This window comes from Solea solea, chromosome 13 (assembly GCF_958295425.1).
Source record: "Solea solea chromosome 13, fSolSol10.1, whole genome shotgun sequence".
NCBI classification, from domain to species: Eukaryota; Metazoa; Chordata; class Actinopteri; order Pleuronectiformes; family Soleidae; genus Solea; species Solea solea.
Window position 1 is genome coordinate 16,941,881 of NC_081146.1, and position 24,911 is coordinate 16,966,791.

At 43.8% G+C, this 24,911-nt stretch overlaps 1 protein-coding gene across 2 annotated transcripts in view; it reads left to right on the top strand.

Moving 5' to 3' along the window:
• The window catches only part of LOC131471505 (nuclear factor of activated T-cells, cytoplasmic 1-like), a 58,084-nt gene that overhangs the window by 15,320 nt on the left and 17,853 nt on the right, over nt 1-24,911 (top strand). The window contains exons 4-9 of one of the 2 annotated variants that reach the window (XM_058648094.1): nt 275-477; nt 2,941-3,113; nt 3,805-3,945; nt 12,873-12,928; nt 14,910-15,042; nt 21,994-22,653. In XM_058648094.1, coding sequence (XP_058504077.1) covers nt 275-477; nt 2,941-3,113; nt 3,805-3,945; nt 12,873-12,928; nt 14,910-15,042; nt 21,994-22,653 — 1,366 coding nt within the window. The remainder of the gene's footprint in view (nt 1-274; nt 478-2,940; nt 3,114-3,804; nt 3,946-12,872; nt 12,929-14,909; nt 15,043-21,993; nt 22,654-24,911) is intronic. The other variant, XM_058648095.1, reaches the window with a different exon arrangement.

Below are 24,911 nucleotides of genomic sequence, written 5' to 3' on the forward strand. Positions count from 1 at the left end.
CCCCTGCACCCCAGAGATTTCTGCTCAAGGCAGACTTGGAGACATAAAAAAAAAAAAAACTTGCTTCTTCACTCTCCTCTGAAAAAATGCTGGTAAAAACAGTACATATTTTTGAAAAAGAATCTCTAACCCAATTCAAAAACAAACACAGCCTGTTGAAGGTCTCCCTAACTATCAATAGTTAATGTTCATTCAGTGGGTAAGGAGTTGCCTTAGATGGGGGTCTTAAAACATGATGTTGCCTCTCACCTGGGTCTCTTTGTTCTCCCGCCAGCTTTACGGCTACATGGAGAGTGAGCCGCTCACCCTGCAGCTGTTCATAGGGACCGCAGACGACCGCCTCCTGCGACCACATGCCTTCTACCAGGTCCACCGCATCACCGGCAAAACCGTCTCCACCGCCAGCCATGAAGTCATGCAATCCAACACTAAAATCCTGGAAATCCCTCTGCTACCCGAAAACAACATGAGAGCCATGTGAGTGCTCAGAGACCCCATAACTCACCTAGCCATCTTGTTTTTTTCCACATTTTTATCTGGTAACTGCTTTCTTTAAAACACACACACACTCATCTTCCTCTCAACACTTTAGCTTTTTGCTTTACGTCTACAAACGCCCGATGATAGGCACTGTACAGCACACGCTTACAAAGAGGCCTTTAAAACGTTCACCCCAAGAGACGCCTCATTTCTGAATAGGTGACCTAAGTACTTGATGTCAACACTTGAGTTCATGGGTGACTTAGATCTGGCCAATGTCGACAAGCAACCAGCTGCCCAAATGGACTAATCCAAAGTACAAATATCTTTAAAACAATAACAACCACACGTTGACACATTGAGGGTCCCATGGAACACATCGCCAGTGTGCACTGTAACACCAAAAGCTGGTGGAGTTGTGGTAGCCGTATAGCAATAGCTATAATTGATGACCATCAAAATGTATACAGAAAAAAAAAAGAAAAATAGAAAATGTTACATCGTGTCTTTCCGTAATCCAAAATGAAGTAAAATGTCTTATTGAGAAATTGTTTTCCCACATAAAATGTTAGTGTGTTCAGTCCATCAGTCACTTAACAAGCAGCAGCTCTGTTAGCCAAACTAATATGTGGCACCGAGAACACACTATCTGCTTTAATTTGTTGCCACACACACACCAAGTGTTTTACCGCAAGATCAACACAACAAAAATGGATATACTTTATTTATAAAGTGTACGACTGTTTGAATCACACAAAGTTCTCAACTAAATACAACCTTGGTTTACCTCTGAGGTAAGTCAGGCTCGACCACTGTTGTCCTCCCACCGGACATGCAGTAAACCAAAGGGCTGTGCTCTGCAGTGTGTCCCAAGTAGTAGCTCCCTTCCTGGGGCTCCATGAAGACTAGGGAGCAGTGAATTTATTGGAGAGCGGCCAAGAAATCTGTGTAATGGATTTAACTGTATGTGGACATAGGTTGCATAAGGGCATATGCTCTATATATGGTATATAAAAGTATTCCTTATATTGTATCATATTTAGGGACACACATCACCTATTTGATTTGATGTGTCCCTCAGGATGAATATGATATTGTAAACAGTACAAGGAGGAAGTTTCATTTCCCCTTTGCCGTAACCTTGCATGCTAAAGGAACAAGAGGAAGAGTTCTCAATTTCTTCCCCAACGATCTGAAAGGTCAAAGACAAAGAAAACCCTTTAACTGTCTCTTTCCACTGAAGTGTTTAACAGTCATCTTGATAACACTGCATCCATCTTGCTGCTCTCACGCCAGCAATCTTTCTCTCAGTGTGTGGGATGCAGACAGTCGAGAACTGCAGTCAAACTTTCAGACCGTTTCAATCCGTCTCTCTTTTCTACGCCGGGAAGGTCACTCTCATACACAGTTGAATTTCAAACGAGTTTACTTTTTTGCAAATCACATGTATCGCAACACATTGAACACACAGTAAACTCACAACTAAATACATACGGTCTAATCTATTTTTGGAATGCATCCATGACAGAACGCATCACGGATGATAAGAACATTAGCATTCAGAATTGCACGTTATTTGTTCTTATTTACTCAAATTGGTCAAACCAAAGTCAAGAGGAAAACTGGATTTTGTTTGAAACCCGACATTTACCATGTTCCAGGAATAGTGCCCGAATAGCCACCATGTAAAATAAGTGAAATGCCAAACCATATCCCATTCACATTCCCTCACTTTTTACCAGCCACTCTAGTTTTATTTAAATTCGTGAACGGCTACGTCTGAAAAATGAATGCCTATTTTCCACTAGGAGAGGGGAAAGAAAATTCACCCCATTACTCCCCAAATTGTGCAATGAAATAAATAGAGACAGCTTAGAAAAGTGGCCCACTGGTACATGTGGCAATGATTAACAGATGTTCACACACTAAATATATGAAATGCAAACGAGTTTGTATATTCTGACTGCTGATGAGACCCTGTGTGATAGTGTGACGCTATGCTGCGTTCATTCCAACCGATTACTCCAGAGAACCGCTGATTCTTGGACAACTATGACTCTTTAAAACTGTGATATGAAGTCCTCAACGTCCAACTCTGTCCCCGATGACATACTAGATTAATAATGACATTGTCATGCTCCAGTAAACCCCCAGTGTATGATCTGTAACACCAGTGTAAACAGCAACTGTGCTCAGAATCTTAGTTAAACAGTCGAAAAGTGAATCAAACCCGCCGGCTCCAGCTGTTGCCTTTATCATTCAACAGAAAATATTCTTATCCAAGTAGAATCCGTATTGTATGCTGGGAAATATTGGATACAATGCATGCTTCCTTGTACAACTGCTTGGAGTAGCAGGAAGGGTCTGCCTTTAAACCAAAAACACAAACACACTGAACTCCACCTCTGCAATGTCTCGTATGAAGTCTGTTAAATGTGCCCATCTACGCCTCTGTCCCAGAATTGATTGTGCAGGGATCCTGAAGCTCCGCAATTCAGACATCGAGCTTCGCAAAGGGGAAACGGACATCGGACGTAAAAACACACGAGTGAGGCTGGTGTTCCGAGTGCACATTAACCAGCCCAACGGCAGGACGCTGTCCCTGCAGGCTTCCTCCAACCCCATTGAATGCTGTAAGTCTCACACACACCAATACAAAAAATGCAATCATGGCATGCATTTTCTCGTTCTCTGTCCCTGTAAAGCAAATGTAGAGTTACTTGTTTTTTAATCATTCAAATTGGGTTATGTGGTCACAAACACCCTTTTTCTGTGGAGTGACAAAGTCAGAGGAGATGTTTTATCACATCCATTTGCTGACGGCATCTACAGTATTTCTGTGATCCAACTGAATGAGCCGCTCGTTCAATCTGGTTCATTTATTTATTTGTTCTTGTTTGTGTGCGTTTTACTGAGCTCCTGCTCTACAATTGAAAATGCAACGGGATCACATAATACACAGCGATGTGCTGTTCAATATGTACGACTCAGCAACTCCCGGAGGCAAAAACAGACTGGCTGACCACATTGATAGAAAGCAGGGACGGGTGGTTGGCTGCATTGATGTTAATGTTAAAGAACGACCAAGGATATGACCATGAAAATGTTGTTTCGATACGTTTCATTTCAAAGAGCAGCTGTTGACTGACAACCTCCAAGCTCGGGGGGGGGGGGGTCAGGATTTCATCATAATACAGTTGATAAGCAAACCAAGTGCTGCTGTTCTACTGGCTGTGAACTGGGCTTGTGCTTCTCGGAATGGAAGTGATTTTATGGAGGCTCAGTCACTGTATTGAAATGTGTGCTTGTGTTTCCTTCCTACAGCCCAGCGCTCCGCACAGGAGCTTCCCTTGGTGGAGAAGCAGAGTGTGGAAAGCTACCCTGCCACAGGAGGCAAAAGGATGCTCCTGAGTGGTCTCAACTTCCTTCCCGACTCAAAGGTGGTGTTCGTGGAGAAGGCCCAAGGTAAGCTGCAGTCAACAGGCCATGTATGCTATTATTCAATTTACCCTTAGAACATCTCTTTTAAATGTCTCTCTCTCGCTCTCCTTCTGTGCCTCTGTCATGTTTCCATCAGTCTCTCCTCCCGTCAAAATAGAACAGGTCTAGCCAAAGAACCACATGTGGTGTGCATTAAGCCACTATATTTTTAACCAAAGTGTATTTACATTTGCTAAAGTTTCCATTGCCTGTTCACTGGTGCTTGCCACAAGTTAAGGGATGAATCACAAACAGGGCATGTGCAACGTCTCTTTCTCTCATTCCCTCTCTCTTCCTTGCCGTCAAGCTTTTGATTTGGAAAACTCGGGCTTCTAGCTCCATTCCGTTCCTGCTCGATACTCAACCTTGCCCATCTTTCACTGATTTGTTCTTAAGAGATCATTCCTTACATTGCCCACCTTTTTTTGAGCCTTGTGTTTCCTCCGAGCGGTGGTTAAAACACACTACTGATACTTGAATGAACCCACTAAATCAGATTTGTCAAACTCCAAGGCCTGCGGTTCACATCCGGCCAGATTGGATTCAGCCCGCGGATAACAGGCGTGTAATCTGGGCGCAAGGCGCAAAGGGGTTGTATTTAGTGTATGAATTATTCATAGGTGTGTGTATGGAAAAGAGTATCCATTGCTTTCACTAAAATTTGACAAATATTTAACTTGAAATTTGATTATTTAAACTATAAGCTTGCTTTGTTCCGAACGTTGGCCCATCAACAAGGACTGTAATAGAGTTTGACACCCCTGAACTATATCAATGCAAAGGTCAAGTGAGGATGTGTGTTTTGAACACAGTGGTGCTGCTACTGTGTTGATGATGCGCAACAAGTGGATCAAGTCAGAAAGGGAAGATAAACTCATAGGTTTCGTATTACCTGATGTGGGTTGTGGTGAGGGCTGCGCGATGTAGCGTAAATCTGTCGCCATTGCGGTATCAACTGCGTTAAACGTTTTCCCCCCACATTCAGTCGACAGCAGCATGTTCCCGCTGCGAGGGCCGGGGCCGTGCGCCTCTGCAGCGCACAGTGTGCAGCACGCATTGCTTCCTAACTTTCACAAAATCATTAATGTCAACGGGCTCAGTGTTTCCGCCATCATTGATGTTTGCATTTCAGGTCAATTTGTGTTTTGAGCACATCTCTCCGTCATGAGAGAAAGTGAACTCGGGTAAACAAAGAGTTAAATGCTTCTCAAAACATAAAAACTAGGCTGAAATAGCATATCCTAAAGTCCTAAAGTAAATAACAGACAAGGTAACTGTCTGTCTAATCTCACATAAACCCAAGACACAAATTTGTGACAAAAATTGTAAATTACAAATGCACACGTTCACCATATATTGCTGAATTAATCTGAAAACGAGATAGTCCAACTTTAGTCCGGCTTTGCTCTTGTGTCAAATGATTTCATGGAAAATCGTCATAGTGTCTCCCCAATCGCATGTTGTTGTTTACATGTGAGCTACTTACAGTGTACTTGAGTGCACTAACAATCCCCCGTGTGCCATCACGTGATGTGAATGACCGTCTACCACGGCTTTTAAAAGTATAGGTAGCAGTAGCATCATTTATTTATTTATTTTTTTTAAACTTTCACGTTTGCTGCAAAGGATACCAAAATAAGTTTTGACATTCAGAGGGGGGAAAAAACAAGCAAAAATAGTCTATAAAATGGCTTGACTAAAGAGGATATAGTAGAAACTAGAGGTTAAGAGGTTAAGAGGTAAACTGTGTGCAGTTTGGGGGTCCTCCTTTTCCTGGCTTTACTTAGTCATGCAGTGGGATGCCCTGGAGAGGAAAGCCCATTCATAGAGAGCACCTTTTGCCTGTCCACCCTCTGCTATTTGAGACTCATGACCCCCTCGCTCGGTTGTATTTCCCTTCATTCACCTCCTCCTTCACCCGTTGGTTCCTCACTTGCTCCTGTTCTCTTCTTTCACTCCCTCACCCTCTATTCTTTTTTTTACCTCTATCCTCAATACCCGTTAAAGACATTAGGCAGCGTGGAGCTCGGTACTCGCGGGATCCCCTCACTTAGGCCTGCCTTCAACATTTCAGCGCGGTTTGTTTTCCATCTCTTTGGTGGAGAGAGCGAGATAAAGAGAAAGAGAGAGAGAGTGAGAGAGAGAAAGAGAGAGATTGAAAAGATAGGTCTTCCGTCTACTACTTAGTCTGCTTTTATGTAAACTTTAATGACCCACCGTTTCCGGGGTCTCCTAAGTCAAAAAGTCCATTACAGATAGACATTTACACTGCCTACACACGTATGCACACGTTGGAAACACAACTATCACACTCTAATGGCAACTATCTATGAGCGAGTACAAATGTGGAAAAGTATTTAAGTCCCAGATGTGCTGCAAAATATTGTCTTTTGGCATTTTAATCACAGAGTCCTGCTGTTCCTCAAGTTCACAATTTGTTTGATTGTTGATTCAGACTAAAGCAGGATGAGGAGGGGGGGGAAGGGTGAACCCAATGAAAATTATAATTATATTACAGATTTATTCTGTGAACGTCGGTTTTATTTTCCTGGAAAAGTGCATGACTAAATACACCCGAGGAATACGGAGCATCACACTGCAATAATTACAACTCTCAGACGTGTGCTGACACGCACGGTGGGGAAACACGTGCACACAGACAGCCGGGCTCTTTGTGCGGCTCGACGTCAATCACTGCTTTTGCCACAGCGGTGACAACCGGTGCTGTTCCTGCGACTAACGGCTGAGGCCACAACCCAAAGGAACAGATGCTTCTTTTTTTTTTTGGACGTTGATAATAACATACGATTGCAATTAACCTATTAGCTCCAATGAAATATTTATCACACACACTCATTTGCTTTGACACACTCATAGGTGCAGTAGGCAGGATATATTTGGTGTTATTGATCAATAAATCCCATAGCTACGTTTCAGCAAGATGTAAATTCAATTACATGAGAGAGAACCGCACTTCGGCACCTCCTCTAGAGTGTTCACAGCGTCAGGAAAATCCGGCCTATGCCAGGAGACTTTGACCAATTGCGGGTTAATTTTGAGAGATTGGCTGAGGTCCTTTCAGTGGAAAGATTACTACCCCAGCATGGGCTGTGACTTCCTTCACCTCATTGTCTACTTTTGAACCGGCTGCTTGAGGAAAAAAAAACATCACTTCATTAAATGAATAATTGATTATACAATAGAGGTTTGGAAATGTGGGTGAAGGGACTTCATTTGTGAGCCAAGTGTACATAGGAAAAGCCTGATTTCGGTCTTCTGGAACCTCTTAAATCTCACTCTCTTGCTTTCCGTGTTGTTTTGCTCGCCTGTTTGCTCCACTGAGATGTATCAGATGTAGCAGTATGAAATGCGCAAGAGCTCATAGCTGTTGCCACAATGGGGCAGCGTATTGTGCCTTGAAAAATAATTACTTCTGCTTTCCAAAAGCCACATCCATCCCTGCTGATCCACTTGTTCACCCACAGGACAACTGATGTAAACTCAGTGCATCAACTCTGCGTGTGTGTGTGTGTGTTTGCCGTGTGTGCCCACCATTGCCATTAGCCTCTGGGCCTGTTTGCGTTGTGCAGTAGGAAGTGTTTTCAGTGAGTCATCGGAGAGGGGTTCCCTGAAGAGATGAGAAACGGAAAAGACGAGACCCTCAGAGGCTAGATTCAGAGGAGAGGAGAGGAAGAGGAGAGGCAAGGAAAGGACAGAGCTTCCTTTTAAAATCCTTCTTGCGACCTTGTGAGTTGCGACACCGGGAACATAAAAACATTCGTATCCAGGGTTCATGTGAATGTATTCCACCAATTGGTGCTACTGCTATTTTGAGTATTTGAGTCCGTCACAGGCCACAAAAAACCGGGAGAGAAAGTCAATAAGAAAATAGCTGACGATCACCTCATGATTCGGTTCACATTTTTGTTTCTACTGCAATGTAAACGTTCTCTTTAACAGTAATTATTGTTGACATGTGTTTTTAATGGGTCATATCACTTATTTTTACTGCATTGGAGAGTTTCACTTCGCACAAAGCCACATTGTGGGTATTTATGAAACTTTCCATCGTCTTTTGCATTGTTGTGCGTGGTTCAATTTTTCTGTTATTTTTATTATGCTTGTGTGATGAGGTTGTGTCAGTGTTTTGGTTCACCCAAACCACTCTTTTGGCAGAGCAGGGGGAAGACATACCTGGCGCACCTATTGCAGTGTGTGTTCTGGCTTGTCCTGCTTTCCATGGACGGAATCAGTGCTAGAGGCAGGGAAAATAGAGAGACATAGCAAGAGAGACAGACAGACAGACAAACAGAGGGAGGGAGGGAGGGAGAAAGAAAGAAAGAAAGAAACAGAGCCGGGGAAAGCCTACTCTCTGACTCAGAGGGGAGGTGAGGGAATTCCCTGGTGAGCCGGATAGTTTTTACATCTGGTCAGGTTGGAGCACTGCCTGGAGCTCGGCAGCACCACACAGCCTCGGCTGCAGCAGGGAGAAGTCTGGTCTTCTCCACCTCTGCTTCAGGCTGGTTGAGCCTGCAGCCAAGACTAATAGAACTCTGAGCTCCAGTATAATCTGTAACATCAGGACAGTACGGTCCGCGATAATATCCTTAAGCTCGTCATGTGAAAACTCCCCAGCAACAGGTGTGGATATTTGGATTCCCATTCCATGAACACTTCAAGCAGCCCAGGCATCACAGACTGTCATTTGTGCTGTTGGATTTATTCAAAGACTGTTTATACTTAGTTGAATGCTTTTACCTTGGGCAAGTCTAAACACCAGACAACCTGGTCGATGTATTGTACTTCGAGCGGTATGTCTAGACTGCTGTTTTTGGCTTCAGGCTGGAATAACCTGCATAGCCATGAATCATAGATTTGGCACTATGGCGGGGTAAATGCAACCTCCACCTTGGCTACAAGCTGCAGCTAGGTCACGCAGTCCGGTATAATTAGGATAGCATTTCAACCTCAGTCAGTGATAACTGATGGTGAACCATGACTACTGTACTCCTCCAATAAAATGTCTATACAAATAAAAAAAAAAAAAAACACAATTATCAATTTCTGTGAAACTCTGGAAATTCTAAGTGTGACCAAAGAAAAAATTTCGTGGCACTCCAAACACTAGCCCTGCCCATGAGAGGCTGAAGCGTACAACAGTTAAAGTTGAAAGTTTCCTTTTTATAGTCAGATGAGTTTATTTTTTCCAAAAGTGAACCACTTTGGATGCCACTTACTCAAGGAACGCTTGGTTTTCATTTAAAGAATCTGTTGGATCACAATCAAATCCAAACAGTATGGCGACTAGATTTTCCCGTAGCCTCGGCCCTTCATCTCGACTTGTCTAAACATTTTTGAGGCAGGTCTTAAGGAATTCCCCCACCATGTGGGTGTGTAGTGCTCCATCCTCGTGAAATGTAATGAATATTTGACTGCAAACAGTTAAGAGAGTCCCTGCACAAAGACCAAAACAACATACCCTCTCATTGCAATGATATATTGGTTTAAATTGAAAGCCTTGATATTGTCCTTGTGAACTCTATGCACTACAAGTCTGGAAGATCCTCCAATGCCACACAGCTGGAGTCTTGATAAAAGGATGAAATCTGACTCGACTGGCTGCCATCCTCTTTCAGTCTGCACCCAAAAGTTAAGTCAGCTCAAGGTTTCACAGTTCTACACTAATAATAACTCACTTCCTGACCATAAACCTATCAGGAATCTACTGCCAGGACCATAATTTATATACGGAAGCCTCTCTATCCTATGCAGACCTGCATTTCTCCGATTTCAGCGGTCAGCAGATTGGCAGAGACCAGGTGCTTCAGAGGGAAAAGCAGCTGTACCTCTGGTATCAGTCATGGGGAACCCCTTTGGTGTTTTCAGCTTTTCCTCCTGATAGGACAACAAGGTAATTGCTGTGAATATAGAGGAGTAGAATTAGTTAAGCATTTCCAGTCCAGATATCACCAGAGTGGTAAACGGAAAGTAAACTTGACATATGTATGCAGGAAAGAGAGGAAAATACTTCAGAAAGTAATTTATGGAAACGAAAGAAAATACTTCTGGGTTGTTTCATCTGCCACTATTAGGCATGTGAATGATGTTTTCCATTCGAAAAAAAAAAGAGTATAACAGCGGACTCTTGTGTATAGCACAACTCTATTATTATAAAAGGAAACTGGCTGTCAGTGAAAAAAGAGAATAAAGGCGGTCAGGTCAGCGGCAAGACAAAGATGTTGCTACTCAGCCTTATGAGGCTCTGGAGAAGAAAGTCAGCAATCTGATGCATCATGAACCAAATTTTAGTTTTTGAAAAATGCACAGTATTAAGATGTCTATGTGTCAATAAATGTCTCCAGGCTAATTGCCTAATGAATATGTGTATTGCCCTGGTTGTAGTGATGCTAGTCTCATTTGCACGAGTCATACCTTTGAGCACAAAGTCTTATAGTGAATGTGCATTTCTACGATACAGTTATGATTAATAAACAGAAAAGGGGAATTGACATATGCAAGCCCAGTCACAAAGTTACTTTTCCAGACGCAGCTCCAGTTCACCTACTATTGTTTTGTGCCTCAGAGTCTTATCATTCAAATTGATGGCCAGAGCAAAGCTAGAGGATACTGTGGTTGCATGTGTGTGCGTGCATGTGTCTGCATCTGTGTGTGTGTGTGCACACACACAACGCGTGGGTGGAGGCTGCATGAAAGAGGAGGTGGTGTCGGGAAAACAGAAGCTTTTTGCAGATGTTACAGGGAAGGAAGAGTGAATGGAAAGTTCTGCGGTTATCAGTCGTACGCCATTCTCTGACTCGCAAAGGTATGCCACATGTGGCCCCCTCCCTGCTCTCGGTTGTTAGATTGTGCTTAATCTGACTGTGTGATCGCCGAAGACGTTTGCTGCAATAACGTGATCTAGCAGGTTGAAAAGTCGAGAGGAAAGATGAAGACAAAAGAACAGAGATAAAAGAGGAAGAAAAGTTTGAAAAACATGTTTACTAGAAGAGGCTGGGGTTGACGTCGCAGGCTAAGGTTTCCCTCTTGGAGCGTCTCCCAGAGCAGAGGCGGGTGTGATTCCCTCTTGGTTCCCCTAGACGTAACATGAGGAACGCTCATCTCTGTCTGTCTCCCTCACTTTCTCTGACCTTCTCCCTGTCTGTGCTCACTAATTGCCCTTCCACACTCTTATAGCCACTGAACAGCATTACGTAAACCCCATTCTCCTTTGCATCTCAATCACCTGCGGACCATTTATCTCTTTTCTGATACCCACTGGCCTTGGGGCAGTTGCCTTTATTCTTCAGTCATCCACATCATCTCTATCACAGAGAAGCACATTTCTCCATATGCAACTCTTATTTCCCCCCCAGTTCAAATAGAAAGCCCTTATCTGATCTGTTCTACGTCTGTTTTTCTCTTTTCATGAGTTTTAATATGGTCTTTTTGGAAAGAGATATCTACTGATGTTCACCCTCTGAATAATAAAGCTGACCACCCGCCCCCACCAGAAGAGCTCACCATGACTTGGATCCTTTATTTTTTTGCTTGCTGCATGATGTAAAAAACATAATGCTAAGGGAAAAAAATAGAGGAAAAAAAGACTATCTGGAAACTGACTGTGATTATCTTATCTGATGGCTTCACATCTCAGGAGCAAAGTGCAGCCTTTCAGCAGCGACTGTACTACGGTATCAATATGGGCACAGAAGCTGCTATGTCAGTGCCACAGTGCCCATGCTGTTGCCTCACATGGCTTACCACTGACACAAAGGCTGCACTGTGTCACTTCTATTCCTGACGGTGCTAATGAGTCATCAGCTCTGGGAAAAAAATGGCACATTGGTTGGTGCTGATTGCCAACAGAGCCCAAAGCATCTGTTCGCTTAGGTGTGGCATGAAATCACAGTGAAAAAAGAAAAAAGAAAAAAAAAAAAACAGAGAAAAAAAAAAGAGCTGAGCTTCTGCAGGCGCTCAACAGCTGCAGCAGTTCACAGGCCTTTTATTGCACAGCACAGCAGCGAGTGAAACCTCCTTACCACAACACGACTGGGATGAAAAGAAAGAATGAACAAACAAGACCTGCTGTTTTCTTTGGTTTTTACATTAACAGAGAAGAGTTCTAAACAGTCAAAAGGTAGAATTGAATTAAGTATTCAAAGGAATGCTTCCATAGTTTGAAGTGCATTTAGTATTAGAATTAGTTAATTTTGCACAAACACCAATTAGTGATAGTGAATTTAACATCTGCATGTAACTCATCCTTTTTACACAGTAGTAGTCGTAGTAGTAATGAATAGTGAAGAGTGAACACTCTTTCCAGGTCCCAGGCTAGTTTGTGAAAACAGTGTAGGATCCTGCAACGTGCTTGGCAAAGCCAGTGTTGATAATATGTCAGTCATTTAAACAACCACACTAAAACCTGAAGTGTCCCTTTAATTATGGGACAGAAGTAAAGTTGAGCTTAAATCTTCTGCCCCATTCAAAGATGACAGTGTTTAAAAAAAGACTTCCATAGCTCAGGCGTCACAGTAAAGACATAAGTGTTAAAGTGACACAAAAAGAGCAATTTAGGACCCAAAACACTGTGAAAAAGTGTCAAATTAAATGTTTTAGTGTCATTTAAACAATGCAAAATCTACTGTGCAACACTTAAGAAGTCAAAACAAGCTTTTTTCCCCTTCCATTTTTCACTTCAGTCATTCTAATTGACTTACTACCGTTTCACCGCTGCACTCTTCTAAAAGCAAAAAAAATCCTAATGCCCTAATCCATCCCAAGGCACACATCTCCTCTTATTTACCGATGAATATCATCTGCAGAACATAGCCACCCTCTATTTAAAGTCAGTCTTAATGATGCAGCTTCTAACAAGCCATTCTTAATCGTATATTTTATTCTTTTGTCAATAGATGGGCATCATCTGTGGGAGACAGAAGCCAAAGTTGACAAAGACTCCATCAAATCTGTAAGTTCACCACACTAACATGTCTCACTGGAAGTGTTCCTGCTGTCTTTAACCCTCCCTCGACATTTCATCCGATCCTCTCGCAGTCTCCTCCTCGTCGGTCCCCTGTAATGATGTAACCTTTGCTAAGGCGTTACAAGTTGCAATGATTAGCCCATGCAATCTTGAATGGAATTTTCACAAATTCTCATTGCCCTCTTGGATACAAACACAAGCCGTCATATTATCCAAAGGCATTTCATCAGGAGCAGCTGGACGTGTTTTGTAAAATCTTTAAAAAAAAACGTCTACAACCACTCCAGCTGCACCTGAATCTCACTGCCTTTAGATCACAGACCGAAAACCTCCACAGACAACAAGCCGTCACATTGTCTTGTCTGGAGTCTGCACAGTGTACATGCAAAGCTCAGTGGTCACGTGCACATTTATGTGAACACACTCCTACCACAGCCCCCCCCCCCCTCTACATAGCCAGATGTTAAGTTCACAGTAAAGTGTTATGGTGTGGTGAATTGGACATAAACACCTCATTTTTGCTGGGATCATGCAGCCAAGAGCCAACACCTCTGCACTGAGTCACATATAGTGACCATGGTAATGCAAAATGTAGTGAAAGGGAATCTTCAGGAGAGAGAAGCAACTGTTGTTCTATGTGTGCTGAAAAGCAGCCCGTGCTCTGGAGTTGATTAAGACTGCGACGGTCTCTTGAACCTGTTCTCAGTGTAGAGAGTAAAATACTGAATTCACAAGAACCTGTTTGCTTGCGTGAGGATGACACAATGTTTTGAAATGCTCGCGTCTTTCATGACTGTCACTGCCCACAACTCCCCATTTATGTGTTTACTAACCGAGACAATTTACACACACACACACACACACAGGGTCTAAAATAAACCGAGCGCACCTAAATGCTGCAACTTGGAGGTGTTTTTCCTCCTTGTTGTTGCTGTTATTTGACTCAGGTAAATGACTCGGTTGCATCAGGAGAGTAAATATGGACTCTGATGTCTAATTGGCCTGTAGGGCTGGCTGATGTGCTATGGCTGGAGTCCCAGATGCTGGAAAATTAGCAGGCATGCAAGGCTCAGCCGGGGGCGGCGGTGCAGGGAGGCAAGGTCGATGAAAGACACATACTACAGTGTGTTTATTTGTAGATATAACAAACAAATGGGGAGGGTCGGCAAGGGAGCACTGGCCTTCTTCACTTACCACTGGACTACTTTAAAGTGCTCTAGGCTGCCTTCCTGACTGTGTTTTTATTGCTGCCCAGAGCGTGCTAACTTTCATTGGTTAGGATGGAGAGGGGAAGCCACGTGCATGCAAACATTTAACACACTCAGTCAGCCACCTGCATGTTTTCTCTGTCATCATCTGGAGGGCAGACTGAGGCCGGGTCCACTCGGTGTGTGTGCAGTGTGTGGCGGCTGCGGTGCTGATCCTCATTCTGGTCTGTTTACAACTCTGTCCCTGGAATTAGACACAAACGCCAAGACAAATGCTCTCTATGCCCTGTCAGAAAGAAAGTACTCAAAAGTTCACATCCGTCCAGACTTGCCGAAGTCTGGCCTAGGGGGAAGGGGGACAGGCGAGTCTCTCCACAGGGAGGCATGGCTGTGCAAACAAATAAGCTGGCTACCTCTCTCCTCTTGAGCTGTAGGGGAGCAAAGTTAAAGCCCTGGGATTTTCCTCAGAGACAAACACAGGCACTGGACCAACCTCCAGCTCGCTATGGTTTCATCTGCACAGTTCAGACGAGATCAAGGCCAGTCTCTTGAAAACAGTGCCATAAATGCAGGACAGCTGCAAAATAAACATCAGCTGATAATGTGCTGCAGGAAGTCCTACGACAGATTAACATTGTGTGAGTGACATGAAATCCGATGAGAGAACACAACTGAAGGACATGATATTCTGACTGTATCAGCAGCTGTCTTATTTCATTGAGGTCAAATGTCTTACTGGAGCGTATTTGTGTTTTTAGAGTACTCTTGTTGTGGAGATCCCACCATACAGAAACCAGAGAATATCCGGCCCGGTGCATGTTAACTTCTACGTCTGCAATGGCAAGAGGAAGAGGAGCCAGTGCCAACGCTTTACCTACCTGCCTCCTAATGGTAAATCATCATGAAAAGTTTCCCATCTTTTACTTGCACTGACATTTGAGGACATGTGTGCTATTCAGAAGCTCAGTATCTCTTCATTGCTCGACATCCACTCACTAGAGTTGAGCACAGGCCACGACAGGCCACGTGGAAATGTGTGGCCCACTTTTCAGTTGGTGTTCTTAACGTGACGCCAGGCACCACTTGGCTGTAGCCTGTGAATGAAAGCGGAAGATGTGGGGTTTGTTTATTCTGTAGTGAGACGAGCGTTCCCTAGCGATGAGGTGTATACCTGCTGAGTGACAGAGCCTCCGAGCACTGTTAATATAGAGGAGTCAATCCCCTGTGACCTGACTTTCACACCCCACCTCACACAGTGCCCCCCCGTCAAACAGCATGCACATGAACACGTATGCACACACACACACACACACACACACACACACAGACACAGACACACACACACACACACACACACACACACACACACACACACACACACCTCTCTTCTAGGCAGCGCTCTGCCCTTCATGTAGCAACCTGAAAACCGTGGAATACCTCTGTATGTGTTTATCATGTGCTGCTGGCCTCAGTGTTTACAGATGGCTTTCACATTGGAACTTAAAGAATGCACGCGTGAGGCTTTAGAGTTCAGCCTCAAAATCACAGTGAGGGCTTTTGACTTTTCAGTGGTGCACAGGTGAAATATCAGCTGTGATATCAGTTTCAAGTATCCCACCAGAATACTGTTATTTTATCTTAGGTATGCAAAAGACGAGTGACTGTGCAAACACCTTTTTCACATTGCACCACAGGGTTTGTGTGCAGTTGATCATTTAGAGATCTTTTTTTTTTTCTGCACCCACATTGTATGAGCTGGTTTAGTGATTCCAAAAAGAACTTCTTGTTTGGGTTTAATGCTGCTAGAATACCATGCATCATATTTTTTTTTTTTTTTTTTTTAACTCTGTAGCTGTTATCAGATTATCAGCAGATGTATTTATGGCCACTGGAGATAAGTGATTTGGAATCTGGATGAAGCTCTGAGAGAAAGTGGAGCAGAGCCCTATTAGGAAATGCTAATTACATGATGAGCGGGTGCACTGTGGGTAACTGGACCAGTGTAGGGACGACACACTGTGGCCATATATAGCATATTCACTTCATATACTGTCCCGCCACAGAGAAAGAGATGTAGAAGCTTATCAGCCTCTCTAAGTCGTTTTCCCTGAGCATAAACACAGCTCTAATTAAAAGATGACTTGTTGTGTTCTCTCTTTCGCTGCCAAGTAAACCACAAGTACAGTTTGGACCACACACGCAGGGCCAATGTCTTCTCAAAGAAGCACAATTAACTCCCAAGTGTTACAGCCAGAGAACGCCAAGTACTATTTTTGATTTTTTTTACTATGCTTTTATAGACTCACGTGTAAATATGAAAGGTAGCACTTGAAGAATAACATATATAATCTGTATTTGATTCAAAGAAAATGGTATTACAGCTGAGGAGGAAGTGCTCCGAGTGCACAATCTCACATCAGCAAGGAAAAAGCTCCTGGCATGACACCAGGTGTCCTTGCAACTTCCTCTATCTGCCATGCATTATTGTCTAATATATCATTACAGAGTTGTTAATATACACCAAGAGAGGAATACACATATTAATGTGTCTTAGCCACACAATGAGAACATGCAGAGAATACAGTACAAACAAACATTCTGTGATACTTTCATGGTTCCAATATGACAACAAAGAGTGAGGAAATTCTATTAAAGCTTGTTGCTTTTGAGGGTTTCAGTGTGTGTGTGTGTGTGTGTGTGTGTGTGTGTGTGTGTGTGTCAACACTGAAAGAAACAAACCAACAGGTACTCAGGGCGGGTTGGGGGAGGAGGACACCCACGCACTCACTGCACACACTGTTGTCAACACTTTTCTGCTTGCTTGTATGAAAAGACTCTTCCGGCCCACTGTCCCACTTCAAGCACAGTTGTGGTCGCTGACGCTGTTTAGAGAGAACATTTCTTTCACACTCTGGTGTCTGCTCATCTATATAAAAAAGCCAATCCCCTAAAATAGCCCGACTTGTTTGAAACACCGGAAGGATGAAGCAGACACCCTCTTGGACACAGATGTTAGTGAAAACCACCTTTATTTTCCACTCGGGTCATGTGACTGCCTTGTTATTCCTCGACGCTAATGTCAATGCGGATGGCACTTACAGGGGGGGGGGGCTGAACACTGATATGCCTGAATAAGTAAACGCGTGAGGATAAAAGTGTCACTACACTGTATGTTTCCTGCAGTTTAAATCAAACCTGTTATTTGAGCTGACCGTATTGTTTCAGACATGTAAGGAGATTTTAATCTCCTCTCAGCCTTGCCTTGCCTCCCGAATTATAACATTATTATCATTCTGTAATAGAAACATAGCGGCTCTCACTGTGACTAGCTGACAGACAAAGATAAGCGTCAGTGATGTGTGTGTGGGGGGGGGTTTGACGGGGGCAGACCTGTTGAAAGACGACCATAATAATGCGTAGGGAAGTTAAAAACAGGAAATAGAGATTTGACCCATTGAGCACATGGTCATGTGTCTTTATGAACAGAGCAATCATTTAGCTGTGCTTCAGTGAGTTTTCAACAAATGTAAAACGGTTTAATTGTAAAGAGCTAATGAGCTGTATTATACAAAAGTACACAACAGTTAAAGCCCTTATTTCCTGCTCAGAAGTCACAGAGTACTAGCCAATGATGTCTTCAACCAAACATTTGCTCGTGGGATATACCACCAGAAGCATTTGTGGTCCAAGCTTAATTGCATTGTGTGACTGTATGTTATGTACAATCACAAGCACAAGTGTCCTCATCTGGCTCCTGGAATGAGCCAAGCTTTTCCAAGATCCCTTCCAATCATTCTTGCGTGAGAAGAGAAGTGATGTGTTGCTCTTCAAATAAAAAAAAACAACAAAAAAAAAAAAAAAGGTTTTCACCAACCACATTAAACAACAAACGCCAAAAAAGTGCTGGCAGTGTCCGGAGCTTGAGCGAAGAACTTCTCGGAACCCCTTTATTTTTACAGACTGTTTGGAGATTCCTCTGTAATATCAAGTTCTATTCTTAACGCAAATGGGTGATGACTCCCCTCCACTGTGCTGGTTTGTGGTTGGAGCATGGGGAGGGGAGAGACAGCAACATGTTCTGGGTGACACGTACAGGAAAAGTTAATCAACCACACATTGTTCTCTTTTTTGTAAATATTTGCACAGTCATGTTTTCTGGACACAGAACTGAACTGCTTCTATCATGCCTTCAGCTTTGGCCTTCGTCAAACTCACCTATGCTACACTAAGGCCCATGATATGCTGAGAGACCAGATTACATACACAGTGGGACACGACGCACCAGGTATCCTTGAGTGAATGAACGACCAGCTCCTCATATTAACTGCAGATTTGTGCAGTTGGAGCAGGATGAGCTCAGCATTTCTGCAATAGCAGAAATAAAGTCCAAAGGCAACACTCACTTGGAGAGGGTTTACCTCGAAAGATAATTTACAAATCCACATACGCCCCGTTTGCTTTCTTGTCCTAATCAAATACACAGATGCAGGCCCAGGCACACGTCTAGTCCATGACATTTATGCATTTCTCTTCAGAGGAAACAAGTGCTCACTAAAACACACAGATCAGGCCTGATCAGTTTTATACAAGCAGACAGAGGGGGGGGGCTGCCAGAGATGGAGAGAAAACCATGTGCAGAGCTGTCTGTGGGCCATAACCCATAGGTTGGGAGGAAATAGGAGCCAGCTGAATTCGAGAGTTGCCTGGTGAATCTGTTTTTTCAGCTGACATGCAAAGTGGAAAGGAGACAGATGGATCAAGCTGAAGGGAGGCCTTGCTTTATATATAAAGAGGGATAATGGAAATAATGCTTGAAAAAAAAACCAGACAATGTGATTTGATTTGATTTTGATTGCTATTTTTCCAGTGTTACACATGATCTGAAAGATAATATTTGAAAAGTATTTCCTTGTTAAGAAAAACCTTCAGCTGCCACGAACCAAACTTCTTTAAAAAAAATGTGCACCTGTCTTCTCTGACTGGTTTACAGAGATGAGCTGCTATGGGCAAGGACATCCCAGTATCTCTGAGATACTGTTGACCCTCTTCCCCAAATTAAATTATGATGATTCCTCTCAGAGAAAGCTTCAATAATTAATACCATTTAGTTTGCCTCTTTCATCCCTAAGATGGTATATAAAGTATAAGGACTTGCTTTGTTCAGTTTAAACTTCACTTTTGCGTTACATTTAACACACAACGCTAACTGAGCCTATCAGCGTCAATCTGTTTCCCAGTAAAGCATTTGTCTTGTTTTCATGTTTGTGGCGACATTATCGCACGGCACACAGAGTGATGTATTTTACATCATGACTGATCAGGCGAGGCAGAGGAACCACACAGGCAGGAGACAGCAGCACTGTGGCTGAAGACACCAAGAAAGCACCCACAAACTGTTTCAGAAGTGGATTCTACTTCTAAAAATCAACCCGGACAATCAAGCACTCCCTGAACGGCTGCCTGCATATGCCAATCTCTGCTGCCTCCGTTTCATCCGTAACGACCTCACAGCTCCAATTAGGTTTCGTGGATGCAGTCTGGGCAATATGTGAGAAGGCACGATATACAACACATAACTTACAACCTATGTACGGTAGAAACAACATCTAAAATAACACCTCTACTTTTTCTCCTCTCTCATTCCACGTGTGTGAAAGAGAGAGAAGGTTGGGATGGAGGTGAGAAAACCATGTCATATCATAGACCGCAAGGTCATAGAGGCCACACTGTAAATCTGAATCCAGGGGGGTGATAGAGGCTCTGCTGCACTGGATCTTTACAAAACCTCAACCTTCAGGCTACAACATTTTTATAGAATATAAATGTAAATGCATATAGAGGCTGCAAGAAAACCTTACATAGGGTTTATCAGGCCTGATGATGACTGAATGTTCTGTTTTTAAGATCATAGTTTTGCTTCAACTCCGGATTCCGGATTCTGTTGGCAACATCAAAAATTCATCAGCATAGTATAAATCAAGTGATCCAACAGACTTTTTAAAGTCTGTCCCATCATGGGAGGCTTTTTACCTTGGAGGCTTTTGCTCTACCCCAACTGCTTTACATACATTCTTTGGACAGACTGCTACTCCAGCAACAACTTCCTACGCTGTAAATCAAATCATTTATTTTCATAGCAACTTATCATATTAAGGCCAAGACCGATACAATTTAATACGATATTATTGAGAGAAAGTGAAACCCAACAGTTATCAAGCATTTGGCATCGGTGGAGAGGGGAGGGGGGGAAAACAATAAGAAACCTCTGGCAGAGCCAAACTCAAAGACGTGCAGCAATCTGCCGAAAAATGGGGTAGAGAAGAGAGGTGGGGGGAGGGGGCAGAGAGGTAGGAAAGAGGAAAAGAGGTGTGGATAGAAGAGAGGCGGCTCCTTGGCACCGTGCCATCCTTTCACACCAAATAGGAGACAATCGCTGAAGGACGCAACTGTGGAAGTAGTGTGTACCACGCGACTCCCTTGTTATTCCCCAGACTGTGCGAAGAAGGCCCTGTGCATCATGGGATTTGCCTTACGATGCACCCCAGATACCAGCCCTGGTCTCTGGGCTCTGAAAGCAGACAGAGCTGACGTAAATGGTCTCCCTGCTGCATTATCACTGCACCGCAGCTCAACACCCCAGAGGCTACAGGCATGATTAACGTCTCTCTCAAATCCACCTCCCACAAAAATAATAACACAACAGCCTGTTTTTCATGACATATTAAGATTTACATTTGCTTTCTGTGATCAGTCAACACAGAGCGACTGTAAGACAGACATAATATTCATATGGACATGTGTTTGCCTTTGAATCAGTGTCATCTCTTAAACAGGTGGCATCAAACGCTCACCACACCCTTTAACACATTTTAACAATGTGTGGAAATAGAAATAGTGTGTCCTTTATGACTCAGAAGCTTTTGCTATGCATCTGCACAGTCTGTCTGCATAGAGTATATATATATATATATATATATATATATATATATATATATATAAACAGCAGTGAGCTTATTAATGTCAGTCCCTCGTGCTCTATTAATAAAAGCCATACAGTCGTGGTTTAAAATTAAATGTTCAATTAATAAAAATCTACTGTACTGTTTTCAATAACAACTCCTGACAATGAACATGAAGTGTGTGATACCCGTCACATACAATTCATTTGGAAATGGTGCAGATGATCTGTGCACGACTGATAATTAGAAGAGGGGAGGGAGCATGTGGGGTCATTTCACTCTCCTGCATGATCTGACAACTGCAGTTCCTGAAACCACAGGGACTGCTCCATAGACTCTTAAGGAGCTAAGGCAACATAATCAAAACCAAATCAGCTCCCCTTTTCACGCTCTCCCTGTATCTGTTGGTCCTGAGAGAAACAATTACTTCTAGAGTGTGGAGGAAACCTAGGGGTCCCAGGCTACTTGAGCAGCAGGAGCAGCAGCAACAACACAGTGCTTTAAAGTACTCTTTTATTGGATATCCAAGTTGGATGACTGTCTAAAGAAAATAGGTCTTTTTCATTATTAGAGCCAGCTGTGGCTTTCCACACTGATGACTCATCCATTTTTCTTCCCCCTATTCTTTTGCTTTTTTTTACATGGTGTGGTAAAGAGGGGTGGCGGGTGGAAGACATGAGGGTTTCTCTGTTGAAGGACTAGGCCAAGTTGACACTGAGCCTGTATCCACTGGTGGTTGTTTGTTTGGATTATGGAGGGTACTGTGGCCAAAATTGTGCCTGCTCATTGATTCACTCAGCCTTGCTCATGCACTCACTGTGCCACGTGGATCCCCAGCACATCTTTTTAATATCTCCACCTTTCTTTCTACTTTTCCCCCTAGTGCCGATAATAAAGACAGAACCCAGTGATGAATATGATTCTCTGGGGACTGCAGGGCTGCCCATGCATTCAAAGCCCTACTTCAACCAGCCCAGGCTCACTCCCATCATGCCTGTTGCTGACCCTGACGCCTGTCTGGTTAGTGCCTACCCTGCGTGCCCGCCTTGCCATGCAACCATTCCATCTTCATCTCCCAGTTCCAGCCCCACCCTGCATGACCTATCCCCTGTGGCATACAGCAAGTGCCTCTCCAGCAGCCCCACTCACGCAGCTCCACCAGGTCCTGTGGTGCCCCCCATGCAGGAAACCGCAGGCCGACCTAACCTCACCCACCCAGCCTCACCAGACCACAACTCTTGCCTTGGGATGCTCCATTCCCAGGGAAGCCCAAACCACCTCAACAGTCCAGGTCCCAATGGTTACCACCCCATCTATGCCAACAGCAGTCCCTCATCCTCCCCGGTGTCTCACCCTTCCACTCCTGGTGGGACTTCAGAGAGCCCATTTGTACAGAGCTACAGCCCCACTCAGGCAGCAGCCGGTTCAGCCCAGGCAGGAGGGAGTCCACCCAGCCTGCTAACTGAGGATGCCAACCCCCCTTCAATGGCCGTCACCATCAAACAGGAGCCACAGGAACTGGACCAGATGTACTTAGATGATGGTAAGTTACCAAGAAAAAAAAAAAAAAAGGGGTCTATGCATATTCTTTTCACGTTTCAATTTGAGGAGTATTTGAGTATTTTAAGGTATCTTTTTTTAAATGTACTGTCCATGCTGAGATGACCGTTATGCAGTACATCACATGAAGACCTTTTGCTTATCTGCAAGCCCTCACACATCACCGCATCCTGCTGCACCTCTCAGTATTTCCTGATGAATTCACGCTGCAGATTTACGTCAGATTTGTATAATTTTAGACCCAACGATGTATTTGCTTTTGATGTATCGTGCGGCCCAGCATGTGTCGTCCAAGTGGCTGGTGTACTTTTAAACAGTATACTGCCTTGATGGGATTTTGAAACAATCTGTCAAAACATCAGAGCACCAAGGTCAGCCGGAGTGCAGCAGAACAAAAACAGTGGCACACGCGTAGCGAACCAAACTGTTGACATAACGACTAATGAAGGAAACAAAACAATGGGTAGAGGTTTCCTGAACCAAGCGATTTCCCCCAAAAAAATATCTGGGAGGGATGCTGGGAGGCAGGAGGTAAAGGGTTTGTTTTCATGTCTTTTCCCCACAGACTCAGCACCATGTGGCTGTCGTCATCAAGGGAGACAGTGGGGTCACTGGTAATCAAACCAGTCACACCCAAGGGCGCATATGGTCGAGTTTATTGCCCACTGTGCCCATCACACATTATGTCTCTCAGGTCACCAACCTGTTATCTGTGTTAGCAGAGGCTCCACATGTTGTTATGATAAATATACATAGAACTAAGCAATGGCGTGGTGCCAGCTTGTAATGTTAAAAAAACCTGCTTCCTAGTAGAGGTGGTGAGGTAGACAACTCCTCATTGAACTCAGGAATATCACACTTCCTGTGCAGCTTTTGTTCAGCGTGTCTGTATGCGTGTGTGTGTGTGCATTTCACTCAACAGCCCTGGGAGTAGAGGGGTGATAGGCATGAGGGGACCAGGGGAGTTTTGCTGTGGAACTGTAATTGAGTTGAAATGCAGTTGTCAGCACATCTGTCAGGCCTGATGAGTCCCATTCGTCCTCACCTCATAAACACAGAGTACAAAGACGAGGAGGGTGTTTGGTATCACCTCTATAAACCTTAACAACAAAAAAATACCTATTTATTATCCTTCCCTCTCTTATTTTCTTTTCTCTCCCTGATGCTGGATGCTCTGGAAATCAAATTTCAAACACAACTCTATTGACATTCTGTTCGCTGCTTGTAATAGATTTTGGCAGGCTGAAGCTTTTATTTCAGCATTAACTGAATCAAGTGAAACAGTAGCTTTATTTTGTGTTTTGCAGTAAGACTGGGCAAGAGGTCCTTTTACACCAACAGCATGAAGATGCACCAAATGTACATAGTAGTGCCAAGGTGAAGTCATGTAACCTTGTTTCTCTTTTCCCACCAGTCCATCCACTGTCACTTTAGCAGACGCAGACTTCCTCCTGAGCAGGGGTCAAATGTATTCAACCAGTGATTACAGTTGCATTAGGGACGCACAGGAATGTGTATTGATTGACTGAAGACGGTGAGGCAGCTCCTTAAAAAACCTCAGTGTGCTGCCATTTTGCATCACCTAATGTCTCCACAAGCTGCTGTGGTGAGCTCCTGGAGACCTGGTAAGTGTGCGGTGGTAACAGCATACTCCAAAGGCATCTGCTGCTCCCTGGCCTGGCCCTATCTCAAGCCCCATCATATGAGCCCTAAGCTAAAATAAATAAGATTGGAAAGCAGCTCACAGGGCGTCCTGTTCCCCGTCCACACGCATTACCACCGTGTGTTAGCGAGCTGAGCGCTCCATTAGAAAGGGAAGACAAGCGGATGACCTCACCACAGCAGCAGTGATTTAACGCCAGCCATGTAGAGTAACGTTCCTCCCCAGCAATTGGGGGCCGGTGATTTGGAGTCTGCGGGAGCACACTTGATCTTCCCCAAGAGTGGAGTGCCTCCCACACTTGAACACTGAGGCCTCCGGCTCTCATCAGCCAGAGGAAATGTGTCTCTCAGGCCGGGCCCAGATTTTACACAGCCCCTGAGAAATCACTCAACTTATCAACGGTGAGCTACTGTACCGCAAGGAGCTTGGTTAGTAGGCAAGGAGCTTAAAATGTAAACCCCCCCTGTGTGTCATACACACTCTCTACTTTAATCTGCTGAACTCATCCCTCTATTCTGATAGGAGCTACCAAGGTACAGGGCAAAACTGGAAGTCGGTTGCAAGATCTATATGTTGGG